Raw genomic sequence first — 15,570 nt, 5'->3', positions numbered from 1 at the left:
TTTTGTACTCTCGACACTTTTTTTTCTGAAAAGTAATAATCATTGAAAATAATTTTTAACTTTAATGCTTAAACAGAAATAAAAAAAATATAATTCTTGCAACAAAAGTGAAATTAGTTTGACACACAAAATAATGTACCTTACCCTTTTGTTTTTAAAAATTTGGTTTTGATTCTAGTATTTAGACAGAAATGCATCTTTTTCAGTGAATATTTAATTTCCTTTCAAAAAAATTACTCATAAAAAATTACTCATGAAAATAATTTTTAACTTTAATGCTTAGATAGAAATAAAAAAATATATTTCTTGTAACAAAAGTGAAATTAATCTGAACACAAAATAATGTACCTTACCCTTTTGTTTTCGAAAATTATCACAATCATTATAATGTAAATATCAAATTGTTTTAAAGTGACATGTTTGGAGTTTAATGTATATATATATATTACTCCCATAACAAAAATAAAATACATTAACTACTGCTATATATTTTAAGAAAACTAAAAAAAAAAAAAAAAAAAAAAAAAAAAAAAAAGAAAGAAAGAATGTTTTTTTTTCATTTTAACATAATTTTTTCGACGAATATTGAACAAAATACTTAAAATGTACATTTAACTTAGTTTTTAAATCTGCATGTCTGAAGGTAAATACAAATCTTATTACCATCGTTAATTGGAATTTGAAAAAATTTCTAAGATATTATCTACCATTTCGTATCTCTATTTAAAATTTAAACCAAAATTTTACAAATTTACAGTTAAAGTTATTTTTTATTTTAATATCTAGAAAGAAATTTTTAACAATCGTTTGAAAATTGTAATGAAAAAATCTGAATAATACTTAAATGATTTTTTCCCCACTACTTCCTATTTTAAAAATTAAATCATATGGTCTGAAATGCATGATTCGCATTGTTTTTCCGACGGCATGTCTGCAGAAAAAAAATTATGCTTTTTACGACAGCCACAGTAAAAATTTGGCTAGTAATTCATAATTACCTACCATAATATTATTCAATTTAAAAATTCTATCCTATTTCAAAAATGCCTTTTTTGCCTTACATGTGACATGTCTGGAGGTGAATATCTATACTTTTCTTCAAAATTTAAATAAAAATATGAACTATAAATAAAGTTAGTTTCTTCCTCTATATTTAAAATTTAATATAAAATAATATTGGTTAAAATGTACGCTTTCTATTCTTTTATCAGGCGGCTTGTCTGGGGGTAAATATTTATGATTTTTCTTGACAATTGTGAAAAGAGTATGAATAGTAATAAAGTTCTATATTTTCTCCTTTATATTTTATTCCTTAATATATTAAATAATATTGATTAAAATATGCTTTATGCATTTAATTATTTATGTTTATTAGTAAAATATTAATCATTTTCTGAAAATGTGTTAAGATTATGAACAATAATTAGAGATATGTCACAATTTATATTTTAATTTTAACACTACATATCATAGATTAAAATGAAAAACTTATATTATTTTTCAGGTGGCAAGTCTGGAGGTAAATATTTATTCATTTCTAATTTTGAAAAATCTGAAAATTTATTATTTTTTGTAATGTAACTTTTTCTTTTTAAAAATGTATTGTTATTCACTAAAATGCACACTTTGCATTATTTTTAGGCGGCATGTCTGGAGGTAATTATTTATTTTCTCGTTACAATTTTCATGGAGCTCTTAATGGTAATCAGATTTTTTTCTATCATGTGAGAACATGATGTTGTTTTCGTTACGGGATTTTGAATAATTGAAGCCCGAAATCGCGTTGGCAGGGAATAAAGCAGAACAGAACGCCGTCTCATACCCCCGTATCCGTGACCATTCTGGTCACTGAACGGTTTGGTAGGCATGTTACGGGAATTTTATTTAATTAACAAAATATTTACAGTAGGAAAACGAAACAAAAATAACTATTTACAAAATTTACAATTATATAAAAAATTATATTATGATGAGACCGTTTACATCATTTTTCAACTTAGAATTATAATTTGTAGTAATTAACTTAGAAATATAATGCATATTGAGAGATAAAATTTGTAAAAATATACATATAATCTGTGTTCACATTTTTTATGTTATAGTAGATCAAGATGCAGTTTAAAAAAAATCAGATGGAAAATGATTTGAGAAATGGAAATGTAGTGTCTCTGTTTGATTGAAATGTGTGACAGGAGGCTGCAGTGCTTGTTTTTCCCCTTAGTCTTTTTTGGTATGAGACTTGATGTTGAGTGCTATGGAGGCGAGAATAGGTCTCTATTTCCACTTATAAATTTAATTATACTGTGTATTTTTTGCCTGGAAAGGAAGTTGCCGGCGACTCTTTTCAGCCATTCCTGTTCATGGCTTGGTGATGGTTTTTTCATATGCCAGGAGATTGTAAGGATGCATTCCGTAGCATAATGAAGTGCGGTGCCTATCCCACCACAACTGCACTGGTCACTCTCAGACAGGTTGAACCTTTTGAGGTAGGCAGGAAAAGGGCCGTGTTCTGAGAAGAAAATAATTTCCTCTCTGTTCCAGTTAGTGGGATTAAGGTTAATTGAAGGTAGGATATTAAAAATTTTTCTGCCTGTGACACCATTGCTCCAATATCCTTGCCATTCCTCAAGCATGTCTTTCCGGAGGAGGGCTTTTATATGTGGTTTTGGTATCTTTGTTTGCATATAAAATTGCCCATTTTGCGTTGCGTCCTTTGCCAGTTGATCTGCTTTTTCGTTGCCTATATTGCCCGCATGTGCTTTAACCCATGAAATTTTTATTGTTGGTTTTGAAAGCAGGACACCAAAAATTTCTCTTGCTTTTTGGTTTGTGCTCTTTGGATTTGAAGATGCCATGATACTAGCTCTATTGTCAACATGTATTTTAAAAGTATTATTGTTTGAAAACTGGGATGTATATTTTACTGCTTCATGAAGTGCAGTGAGTTCAGCTTGGAAAACGGTATTGTTCTCATTCAATTTTGCAGACCAGTGGTAGGACCAGGTATCATTGAACAGAACACAAAACGCAGCTCCAACTCCATGTTCTGTTTTTGAGCCATCTGTGAAGATATTGATATAATTTATTTGAGATAAATTTATTCCTTCATCTTCCAATGAAATTTGGTTGGGATTGAGATGCTGTGAAGGGTGAGTAGACCAACCAGATGTTTTCTTCTCTAGATCTTCTGGTTGTATCTCTGTTATATTATGAGGAAGAGGGATTCTTAGGCGATATATTGTCGTTAGTCTGGCTTCAAACTGTAATTGCAGGTGCAGGGGTGGAATGCCGAGAATGGTTTGTAGCGCTGCTGTTGGAGTTGTACGGTAAACACCTGAAATATAGAGAAGAAATGGTCTCTGAATGGTGGAGAGCTTCCTCTTCATTCTATATGTTGGGTTTAGACACCACGCTGATGAACCATGGGCGAGCATTCTCTCAACTACTGTCTTGTAAAGAACTCTTTTGTGTTTCTGAGAGATTCCCCATGTGCTTCCAGCGATTCTTTTGAGGTTTTGGTGCATTTTAATGGCCTTTTCTCCTTGTTTTCCTATGTGTTCTAGCCAGTTTAATTGGTCATCAATGTGGACTCCTAGATATTTAATAGATTTATTTCTCTTAATGATGTCTCCATTCCACATGATTCTGGGGCCTCTCGCCATTTTGCTGAATAAAATATGGGTTGTTTTTTCCGTGGAGATGGAAAGCTTATTATTTGAGCACCAGGAGTTAAATTTGGCTATTGCAAGTTCAGTTTCTCTTTCCAGGCTATTTTTTGTGTCCGCTTCGATAACCAGTACAAACTCATCTGCAAAGGCTTGGATGTGTACATTTTCTGGCCAGACCTGCTTGAGAATTTCGTTGGCTACGAGATTCCAGAGAGCGGGACCACTGCATGATCCTTGAGGGCAGCCTTGTTTCTGATCTTTCATGGCCCTACCTTCTGGAGTCATTAGGGTCACTTTCCTGTTTCGGGGAAGACTGTGAAAGAGGCGATTGATGTTTAAAGGACAGGGACTTTCATCCAGACTTTTGAGAATTTCTTTGTGTTGCAAGTTGTCAAAGGCTCCTTTTATATCTATAGAGAGCACTAAGACATGCTTGCCCTCTCTTCTTGCAGCTTGGATTTTGTTTATCAGCTCATGGATGGCTGTGTCTACTGATTTACCTTCCCTAAACCCATGTTGACGCTCGCTGAGGCTATTAGTGGTCTCAAGATGATAAGTTAACCTTTGGGTCATTAATTTCTCTAGCACCTTCCCGATTGTTGGCAGGAGAGAAATGGGTCGATATGAAGATGCCAGTCTCTGATCTTTTCCTTGTTTTTGGAATAAAATAATATTTCCTATTTTCAGGGAATCTGGGAAGCAACTCAATTCTAGGCACTTATTAAAGAGAGTTGGGAAGATATTATGAAAGCGCTTGTGTATAATTTTAAGAAGGAGGTTGTCAATTCCATCAATACCGGGAGCTTTACCTGACGGAAGGTTGTCTAAAATCATTGAAATTTCTTGGAGGGAAAATGGAGGGTCAAGTGGCTGCGTTGAAGTGTTTAAATTATAGTTAGTTGAAATAGCAGGAGATGGAAAAATCTGGTCCAAGATGGTTTGCGCTGCTTCCTTCAGACTTCCTTTTGGGTTACTGTTCATCAGGTATGGAATTTGAGATGGGAAAACAGATTTCCGGAAGGCGGCTTTGTAATGCTTTCCATATGGGTTGGAGGCTGAACTGCAGAAATTTCTCCAGCCCGTGTTTTTTGCTTTTTTAATATGTTTTTTGTACTCTGTTTTTTCTTTCTTGAAGATCTGGTATCTCCACTGCTTTTCAATTTCTGGTGCCCTCTGTGCTCTCTTTCTTAGTACTCTTACTTTCTTTTTATGAATTTCCAATTTTTCTGTCCACCAGTTTGGTTTCGTTAACAAAAGCTGTTTTTTGATCTTAAAGGTTTTGTTGCAGGCATTAATAATAGAGTTTTGAAGAACTATTGTAGCGTCATTTAGCTCTCTGGAATTTCTTGCTGTTGCTATTTTATTTTCTAGATAATAAATATCTTTACCAAGTATATTGAGAAATCTGGGATGATTCCCATGGCGTGTCTTGTATCTTTTGTAGAACTGGTTAGCTATAGTGGATGCTATTGTTGTTTGTATATATCTATGGTCACTTAAGGAGATATCATCCAGAACCTCCCAGTTAATGGAAGAATCTATAATTGATTGGGAACATAATGTCAGATCTGGCCAGCCAATGCTGTTATTTCTTTGGAAAGTTGGTGGAGCATCTGGTTTATTTAAGATGTATAAATTATTTGCTAAGATAAAATCCAAGACTTCATTGCCTCTGTTGTCATTGGATCTGTACCCCCAAAGGGTGTTGTGCCCATTGAGATCAGCACCGATGATAATCTTTTCCTCCGGGAGGCTGGTAATGATCTCTTGGATTTCTTGGAGAGTTGTGCTGACATCTTGTGCTGGTGAAGAGTAGGCAGAAATTATTGTGATGGGATAGGAGGATGTTTGAATTTTTACAGCTACCACGTTGACTTTTGTTGCCAATAGAGCACTTTTTATTTGGGCTGACGGGATGAGAATTGCAGCTTTCTGGTTAGTGGAACTAAACGTTTTCCATGAATTTGGAATTCCAGGGATTTCGTAGTTATAATGGTATTGTTCTTGCACTAGGATGATATCCGGTTTAATCGTGCTTGCTGTCAAATGAAGCTGGTTGGTGGATGCTTTGGCTCTAGCTAAATTTATTTGGAGTATTTTTAGTGGGTCTTGAGTAGAGGCTGTCGCGATGTTAAAGGGAAAGGAAGAATTTTCAAAATTAATACTGTCCATACTAATAATAGTCCCTTGATTTTTTATAAGCTGCTACCTCTTTTTGGTAGCAGGGGCATTGATTGTCGATGGCGTTGTGCCGCACGTTGAAGTTAGTACCTCTCAATCTGTTGCTCTCGTAGCAGTTAATGCAGTTGGAATCTTCACTTCTGCAGCTTCTGCTGTGGTGTCTATAACCACAACAACCACAAAAAGGCGTAGTGAACTTGCATTCTTTTGAAAAGGCTGTGTGGCCATAGGCTTGACAAGTCGAGTACCTCTTGACATGAAAGAATTCTTTCATCTGGTACATGGACCAGTTTATAGGAATCTTTTTAAGTTGTTTAAGCGTATGGAGAACCTCACCGGGAGTTTCCAGAATCCAATTGCTTGTTCCTTCTCTGCGGCCTTTCATTTTGAATCGGAGTCGCAGATCCTCCTGCATATTAGTGTAAGCTTTCATCGCCATTTGGACATCTTTATTTGTAGTGTCATTGGGTAGATCGTATATTATTAGGCTTGGTAATCTTTTTCCTGGCAATCTTACAGTTATATTCTTTTTAAGAGAATCATTAGATTCGATTGTTTTCTTCAATTGGTCAAATTCAGGCTCCTTGTCACATACAATAGCCAGCCCTTTATTTTGAAGTTTTCTCACCGTCCTGATTTTGAAATTGGGCCCGTCTTCCTTCAATTCTTCTCTTAGAATTGATTCAATAGTTTTGTCGTTTTCTTCTGTTGGATAGAGAAGCATTGTTGGTTTCTTTTTTCTATTTTTTAATTTAGCCACCTCTGCATAGGAAGGCTTCTTTATGGCATTTGTTGATAACTGCTTATCCAGAGGTAATTTTTCCTTAGCTTTTCTATATTCCTCCTTTTCCTTTATATGCGTTAGGGAAATTGTTGCCTGGGTTGCCACTTCTATACCTTTTTCCTTTTTATTGTTTATTGAGATTCTATCCTGCAGAAGGTCTAGGATTTGGTTAGCTTCCATTTTAATTGATACTGGCAAATGGGAGCGCATGCCATCTGATGGGCGACTGTTGATTAAGCTGTGGAGTCTCTGGCAAAGTTCTTTCATTGGAATACTTTTATCACCAGTTGGAATATTTTTTATAATATTTGATGTTGTTGGAGATATAGAAGTAGAGGATTTGGTTCTTCTAAGTGGTAATAAACCGATATCAGCATCAGATGGAGGGTCTAACATCATAGAAGGTAACTCATCTGTTATTGCTTCCATTGTTATTGCTTGGAAATATACGGATTTTTGAAGTAAAAAGAAGAAAACAAAAAAAAAATAAGAGCTGTTAAATTATTTGATGCAAAATCTATTCAGAAAAGGCTACTGGGGCAGTTATTCCCCTTTTATCCGACCAAGTGTGTGTCATGCAATACAGGTCTATGAACAGTCTTAGTGCAACTATTATGTAATTAAAACTGCACTAATGTCCGGAAAAGAAATTTCATCTTACTCATTGGTTACAAGCAAATATATATTTTCTATAGGGAATAAAGCATAAATGGCAATATTCATGCTCATCTGCTTCACCTGCTTTTATCAGTATTGCATTATTATTATGTATGCTTCTTTGAAAGCAGATGCGTTTCTAAAAGGTTGACCTTCTGGTAGAGAAATGGGGTTTTCACCATACTAATCCTAAGGGACTATAGAAGACCCCCCCCCATGGAGTCATCTACTACGCATGCGCAGATGGTTTTCGTTATATCTCGTAAATTATATATGTTAGAGACAATGGGTTTTCACCATAGTTATCCTACGGGGCTTTAAAAGATCCCCTGGAGTCCTCTACTGCGCATGCGCAGATGTTTTTTCGTTATATCTCGTAAACTACATATGAGAGACATGGGTTTTCACTTACAAGGTCCCCTGGGGATCCTTTAAGCCCCCGAAAATTTTGGATCCAATGCGCATGCGCAGTAAGAATTTTGCTTAATATTGGTCAAATCAATGTCGGATCGATACCATAGAGTTCCTATGGGTCTCGGGATGTCGATGAAGTCAACTTCCGGTCAGACCGGAAGTTGTTATTTCAGCTTCTATGCAACGCAGAGACGAGTGCACCCGTCTAAACATTCGTCTCGAGAGTAGAGTCGAATGACACTTTTACCGAAACTCTGGTCTCCATAGGGTCCGAGATCGGGTCCCGAAATTTACAAATTCGAGTTATATTGAATTTCGTTGGATAGTATTCGCCGAAATGCACGTAACGGTACGAGTTTCACGTTGCTACTCCGAGTGAATCGCGATTTACTGTCTCACAAAGTTGTAAAAATTTGAATTTTCGAACGATGTCTTCGACCACATTTTTGCAAAAACTCTCTTTACGACTGGGATCGATACATTACATGTCCTCTATCGAACAATACCATATTTTCGTCACTTACGTAACGTAATTACGTACGTCGCTTACGGAAGCGAGAACGGAAAAAGAACATGATGTTGTTTTGGTTAGGGAGGGTCTGAAGCTCGAAATCGCGTAGGTAATGAATAAATTATAAATGGGACGTCCTAAGCTTTCTCCCGATGAAGAAAAAAACGAAAGAGTAAACAGAGGTCGGAACAAAACCTTCAATCAAACTTTCAAAGACAAAACCTTCAATCAACAAAAGCGAATGACGAAAATTTAAAATTAGAAACTGGTCGAATTAAACATGTATGTAAAATACTTTATAACGGGAACGAAGAAAGCGTAAACGTATGCAGTCTGTTGCAGATTCTCAATCGCAACACTCAACTTCAAAAGCAGAACGTGTCCATTTGGATTCTGAATTTCTGAATCACAACCATCAACGTTCAAAGCAAAACGTCTCCGTTTCGATTCTGAGTTTCAAGTATCGCTTTCTAGCTCTAAGCAATTCATCGAAAAAAATGTTTCTCACATGATAACTTGAAATTTGCGATAGCAGATTTCAATTTTTTATTTTGTAATTTTTTTTCAAAAACTGCATTATATTTCAAATACATTCATTGCATATTTTTTCAGGTGGCTTATCTGGAGGTAAATACTTTTTTTTCTTGTGGAAAATTTCATAATAAATGGAATAACAATAATTTTTTATATTTAAAATTTAATCATATTATCTAAAATGCATACTTTGGATTTTTTTTCCAGGTGGTATGTCTGGAGGTAAATATTTGTTCTTGTCAAAAAAAATTCTGAATAATACTTAAATTATCATTTTCTTTGTAACATTCATTTTTAAAAAAAGTAAATAATATTGCCTAAAATGCACAATTTACATTATCTTTTAGGTGGCAAATCTGGAGGTAAATATTAATTCTCGTAGAACTTTTCATAAAAATCTAAATAATAATTTAATTCATTTTTCTTCGTAACTTTTGTTTCAAATTTAAATCATATTTACTGAAATTCATACTTTTAATTATTTTTCAGGTGGAATGTCTGGAGGTAAATATTTGTATTTTTGTGACTACAAAGATCTTGAATATCTTAATATTATTATTTTTCTATCGTATTTTTTTTAAAAAATTGAATCATATATCTATAATACAATCTTTTCATTTCTTTCAGGTGATCTGTCTGGAGGTAAATATTCAATTTCTTCGGGACAATTGCTTGAAAAATAATTAAATTCTCTTTTCCTTTCTACATTTTTTCTTTTAAAAAATTATACTGTCTAAAATGTATGTTTTATTATTTTTCAGGTGGAAAATCTGGAGGTGAATATTTATTATTCTCACCGAAATTTTCATAGCAACATGAATATTAATTATTATTTCTTTTTAAAAATAAAATTGTTTAAAAATTGGTAAAAATTATTTTCTTTAAAACGAACCTTTTCATTATATTTTAGGTGGCATGTCAGGAGGTAAGTATTTAATCTTCTCGTGCCAATTTTCTGAATATTAATTAAAATTTATTTTCCTTCGCAACTTTTTTTAGAAAAAATTAAATTATAAGATTGAAATTAAATTTTACAGACAATCCACTTTGCATTATTCTTTATGTCACATGTTTGCAATTTAAAACAAATATATAACATGTTTAGAGCATGTTATTTATTTATTCTTTTCTTGGTAATTTTAATGTAAATCTGAGTATTAGTTTTTTTTTCTTCGCAACTTTTTCTTTCTATAGTTCAATCATATTGTCTAAAATTTACATCTTGAATTGCTTTTCAGGTGGCCTGTCTGGAGGTAAATATTTATTTCTCTCGTATTGATTGTCATCATAATAGAAATAATAATCAAATTATTTGCCTTCATAACTTTTTTGTTTGAAAAATTATATCTTATCGTTGTAAATGCATGCTTCGCATTGTTTTTCAAGCGACATATGTTTGGAGACAAATATTTACACTCCTGTTTTATGAATATTTATATATTCATAAAACAGAGTTTTATGAATATATAATTTCCTGTGTGAAATGCTATGAATGATAATTAAAATAATTTACTTTGTTATAAGTTTTTCAAATTAAATCATATTAGCTAAAATGTACGCTTTGCTTCTCTTCAGAAATAACTATTCTTTTTTCAACGAATATAATAAATCATCAACTTTATAAATATTTTTTATAAAACTATTTTTATATTTTTTATATTTTATATTAATATTATTTTATATTATATATAATATTATATTATTTTATATTAATATTTTTGTATTTTATATTTTTTATAAAAAATATTTATTCTCAAAAAATTATTTATATTTTTGTTTTCTTTTTTTAGATGACTTATCTGGAGGTATGTAACTGAATGTCTTGATAAAAAGTGAAACTGAATATAATTAGGGAGGAATTATTATTTTCTTTCCAGGAATTTAATATTATTGCAGAAATTTTTTCTATAGTTATATTAATTATATTTTCCGTCTAAATTAATTTAAATAAAGCTAATATACTTTGTACAATATCAGTATAAATCTTAAGCTATATTTGCAAAAATACGCAGAATGAACCATTATTTATCGGAATATGAGTCATTTCTTCATCTTTGAAATATCGTCTTTAATATCCAGCTCACATAATACTGACTCATTTTCTGTAATAGCATTACGATTTTCTGGCTCCACATTTTTAATAATCAATTCAAATGTAATTCATTAGTTTTACATAAAAAGAACTGGCGCAATGTCATTAAGTTGTCTATATTATTTTACTATCAATTTACAATTTTCTAATTCTCAAATAATTGTTTGCTTAAATTTTCTAAATAATCTAAGTTAGTAAAATTTCTATCTAATCTCAATCAACAGTTTTTTTCCTTCTTAAAATTATAATTCCTTAATTTTTAGGGAATAATGTTACATATCGATGCTTGAGATTTTTGTTATTTATATTTGAATGCAACAAGAACATTCATTTCATTAATTGGCAGCTATATATTTGTTAGCTCATATAAAAATTCAAAATTTAAATAAAATTACTATTATTAATCTTTGAAGAATTCCAACCATTTTCATATCATTGACACTCTTATTTAATGAAAATTAGGCATTAGAAGTATATGTCTAAGAGTAAAAAAATTAAAGAAATAAACAATTATTTCATTTAATTGGACAGCATTCATAAAAAATTGAAAAACAAAGAGATAATTCATCGTACCAAAAAAAAAAAATATATTTTTATACAAAATCTATTAAACACTTTAAAATGTATGCTTTATGTTTTGTTCAAGTGATATGTCTGGAAATGAATATTATTTTTAGAGCAGCTATTATAAAAATCTGAATATGAAATTTCTTTTTAGTATTGAAATTTCTTATTCTCTGAAAATTAAGTCAATATCTCACATTTTCTTTCCTCGTTGCTTTTCTAGGAGGCAAATCTGGAGGTGAATATTTTTTCTTTCATATATTTGATTCTTTCTTATTCTTTGATTATCATAAAATTCTGAACACAAAATAAGCTGGATTCAATAAAATTTTTCGTACTGAAAAATTAAACCATATTATCTAAAATCAATTTTTTTTTTCTTTTTCAGGCAAAATGACTGGAGGTAAATATTTTAATTCCTTCTAACATTAACAAGAACTTGCCTCTAAAATTTCTATTTTGTTCTGAAATATTTTTCTTTCTTAAAATTAAACCATAATATTTGAGATGTAATCGTATCATTCTTCTTGTATTTCTTTCTAATATTGATTATAAAAATATTTTTAGAACAAGAGATGTTTTTATTCAATAATATTTTGATATCAGAAAATTATAATATCTAAACTCTATCATTCTTATTCTATTTATAGGCGGTATGTCAGGAGGTAAATATATATTTTATATAAATCTGTCCTAAAATTCAATTTAGATTGACTTCTTTATTAAAGCTGCAATTTAATTTTTGAAAATTAAATTATAGTATCTAAAATATATAATTTTCATTATGTTTTCTGGTATACATTTATGACTCTTGCAGCAACTTTCTTAAATATCTAAAATTAAAAATTGTATTTTGTTCTAAAATGCTCTGTTTTCTGAAAATTAAACCACAATTACAGAAATATTTTCTTATTTTTGTTTTTCGTGGTGCCAAGTTAGGAAGTAAATATTTTCTTTACTCACAATGATTATAATAAAAATGCGAACACAGGAAATGATTTTTTTTTACAATACTGTGCTTTCTAAAAAATAAAACATAATATCTAAAATGTATCACTTTTGTTGTTTTTACAGGTGGTATGTCTGGATTTAAATATTTATTTTATATAAAGCTGCCATAAAAATATGAATACATAATGACTTCATATTGAATTTATATCTTACTTCTTAAGAATTAAAAGATGATATCTAATATATATCCATTTCTTCTTTTTCAGGCGGATCGTCTGGAGGTAAATACTGTTTTTTCTTCCAACAATAATCAAAGATATATATCTCAATATAAATTTTTTGAAGCTGAAATCTTTTGCTCTTTGGAAATTGAAACATAATTCCAGAAATTTACTCTCCTCATTACTTTTCCAAGAAGCAAATTGGGTGGAGGAATTTTTTTCGTACAATGATTTTAATAAATATATATGAATTTGTTTCATAGTTTTTTTTTAAACATGATAATGAGTCATTCTTATTATTTTTAATGGCTGTATGTCTAGAGATAAATATATTTTACAAATAAAGAAGGCGTGAAAATTTGAATATTCGATGAATTAATTCTTAAATTTAAATTTTATTACCTGAAACCTGAACAATAATATCTAAAATGTATTCTTTTCATTAATTTTTCAGGTGGCAAGTCTGGATGTAATTATCTTTATTTCTTGCAACAGCCATTGAAAATATCTGAAAATATAATTTATGTTTTGTATTATAATATTTATTCTTTGAGAATCCAATGATAACTGAAATTTTCTTTCTTTTTTTGCCTTTCTAGGAGACAAGTCGGGAGGTAAATTTTTCTTTTTAAAAATGATTATAATAAAAATGTGTATTCAACATATGATTTATGTTCCATAATAATTATCTTTCTGAATATTAGAATATGATTTCTAAAGTTCGTCATTCTTATTGTTTTTACAGGTGATTTATCCGGAGGTAAATAATTATTTTTTCATAAAATAGTCATAAAAATTAAATCATCGCATATAATTATAAATATATATACAATAAATTCAGGGCTGAATTTAAACTTCACATAGAAAAAATTAAACATAGCATCTATACTATATTTTTTTCAATGCGATAGTTTTTATAAATATTTCTTTTAACTTATTTTATAAAAATCTGAATAATAATTTAATTAATTTCTTTTTCGTAACATTTTTAAAGAATTGTATCATATTGACTAAAATGCACATTTTTTATTATTTTTCAGGTGGTATGTCTGGAGGTAAATATTTTTGATTCTCTCAATTGCTGTCATTTTTTTTTCTTTTCAATAAAGCATTTTTCTCTCTGAAAATTGAATCATAGTATTTAAATTTTACTATTTCGTTTGATTTTTCAGGAGGCAAGTCAGGAGGTGATTATTTTTCTTTTTTACTATGACTATAATAAAAATGTGAATACAAATATAATTTTTTCAATAATACTTTGTGTTTTGAATTTTAAAACGTAATATCACAAACGCATCTTTCTTTTTGTTTTTATAGGTGGTATGTCTGGAGGTAAATATTTATTTTACATAATTGTTCTATAAAAATTACGATTCCTCGTTATTTTATTATTGATTTTAAATTTTAATACGTGAATGTTGGGCCATAATATCTAAACTCTATCCTTTTCTTTGTTCCTTTCAGGTGGCATGTCTGGAGGTAAACATTTTTGCTTTTCGCATAGGTTGTCAAAATTGTCTGAATAAAAATTCCTTTTTAACTGAAGTAATTTCGTCCTTGAAAATTGAGTTTTAATACCTGAATTTTTCTTTATTTATTACTTTTCCAGGAGGCAAAATAGAAGGTGAATATTTTTCATTCTTACAATCATTATAATAGAAGTTTTAATACAATAAATATTTTTGTTACATTTTGTTTTTGAAAATCGAAATATAATGCCTAAAATAAATCATTCTTATTCTTTCTACAGGTGGTATGTCAGGAGGTAAATATATATTTTGCCCTTAGAATTGGTATATGTAATAAATTCATTGTGTGTGTAGCACTTTACTTCTTGAAAATTTAACCATAATATAAAAATATATCACTTTCATTGTGTTTTGTGGTGGTCTGTCTAGAGGTAAATATTGATGATTTTTGCAAAAGCTGTCATAAAAATCATTACATGAAATTTTTTTCATTGAAATCGTATACTCTCTAAATGATATATCATAATTATTTGCCATTTATATGGTTTTGTAGCGGAACATTTGTAAACAATCATTTTTTTTAATATAAAGTTGTCATGATGACTTTATTTCGGTCATGACATTATGCTTTCTTGAATTGAAATTGCTGTGATTAATCTGTATACTAAAGGTTATATTTTAGCTTCATGCTTAAAATTATATATTTATACTTTCAAAATAAACGTTAATGCAAAATTGAATTTAAAATAGTTTTATGAATTATTATATGTAATTAAAATGAATATAATTTATGTATCTTATGAAAACGTCTTTACTTCTCAATAATAAAATTACGATTATGAAATGCAATGTTCGTCATATGTGTCTCCTTAAAATTTAATGAAAATAAATAAGCGAGATTTTAAAGTAACTGTACGACAAAACTTAATTTAGGTTCAGACTCTTTATATATATATTATTTCATATATATGTCATAATTTGCATCTTGAAAATTAACGTATTAGCCCTTGAAATACTTTCTTTTATTTTTCAGGAGACTCATTTGAGAGTAAGTTGCTTTTTTAAGATTAAATTGTATACTTCTCCATAGATAAATATTTCGTTTGCATAAAATTTGTTCTATGATATTTTTTAAAAAAAATTATCTCATTACGTGTTTCTCATTAATTTTACAGGCGGTGGTAAGCAATTTATACTACATATTTTTGGAGATTAGCTAATTTTCTGTCGTATTAGTAGTATTGGTTTAAATGCATTAACTAAACAAAAATTTGTTTAAACTATTTAATTTTATGAGCTCAAAGTATATATTTTAGTTGTAATACAAGATCTAAAAATAAATTATAAAACTGAAAATTTTATTTTTAAATGTAATTGGATTTGAACTAAACTTTTATGCAATAATAGAAATTTGGGAATATAATGAAAGGAATGATTTAGCTCTTCGTACATAAATATTAAGCTGTTTTAACGTTTAGTTAGTTACTCAGGATTACTGGCTGCTTAAACATTTTAATAAAACTG

The 15,570-nt window shown here is 29.9% G+C and overlaps 1 protein-coding gene across 1 annotated transcript in view; it reads left to right on the top strand.

The window, feature by feature from the left end:
- Positions 1 to 15,570, top strand: part of LOC129987697 (loricrin-like) — a 61,399-nt gene that overhangs the window by 31,797 nt on the left and 14,032 nt on the right. Inside the window, exons 37-61 of the mRNA XM_056095647.1 lie at positions 1,212 to 1,226; positions 1,505 to 1,519; positions 1,642 to 1,656; positions 8,828 to 8,842; positions 8,957 to 8,971; positions 9,097 to 9,111; positions 9,239 to 9,253; positions 9,377 to 9,391; positions 9,511 to 9,525; positions 9,660 to 9,674; positions 9,988 to 10,002; positions 10,540 to 10,554; positions 11,629 to 11,643; positions 11,794 to 11,808; positions 12,056 to 12,070; positions 12,623 to 12,637; positions 13,177 to 13,191; positions 13,323 to 13,337; positions 13,618 to 13,632; positions 13,750 to 13,764; positions 13,895 to 13,909; positions 14,042 to 14,056; positions 14,187 to 14,201; positions 14,328 to 14,342; positions 15,080 to 15,094. Of these exons, the coding sequence (XP_055951622.1) occupies positions 1,212 to 1,226; positions 1,505 to 1,519; positions 1,642 to 1,656; positions 8,828 to 8,842; positions 8,957 to 8,971; positions 9,097 to 9,111; positions 9,239 to 9,253; positions 9,377 to 9,391; positions 9,511 to 9,525; positions 9,660 to 9,674; positions 9,988 to 10,002; positions 10,540 to 10,554; positions 11,629 to 11,643; positions 11,794 to 11,808; positions 12,056 to 12,070; positions 12,623 to 12,637; positions 13,177 to 13,191; positions 13,323 to 13,337; positions 13,618 to 13,632; positions 13,750 to 13,764; positions 13,895 to 13,909; positions 14,042 to 14,056; positions 14,187 to 14,201; positions 14,328 to 14,342; positions 15,080 to 15,094 (375 nt within the window). The remainder of the gene's footprint in view (positions 1 to 1,211; positions 1,227 to 1,504; positions 1,520 to 1,641; positions 1,657 to 8,827; positions 8,843 to 8,956; positions 8,972 to 9,096; positions 9,112 to 9,238; positions 9,254 to 9,376; positions 9,392 to 9,510; positions 9,526 to 9,659; positions 9,675 to 9,987; positions 10,003 to 10,539; positions 10,555 to 11,628; positions 11,644 to 11,793; positions 11,809 to 12,055; positions 12,071 to 12,622; positions 12,638 to 13,176; positions 13,192 to 13,322; positions 13,338 to 13,617; positions 13,633 to 13,749; positions 13,765 to 13,894; positions 13,910 to 14,041; positions 14,057 to 14,186; positions 14,202 to 14,327; positions 14,343 to 15,079; positions 15,095 to 15,570) is intronic.

Source organism: Argiope bruennichi, chromosome 10, assembly GCF_947563725.1.
Source record: "Argiope bruennichi chromosome 10, qqArgBrue1.1, whole genome shotgun sequence".
Taxonomy (NCBI): Eukaryota; Metazoa; Arthropoda; class Arachnida; order Araneae; family Araneidae; genus Argiope; species Argiope bruennichi.
This window is presented reverse-complemented; position numbering and strand designations above follow the sequence as displayed.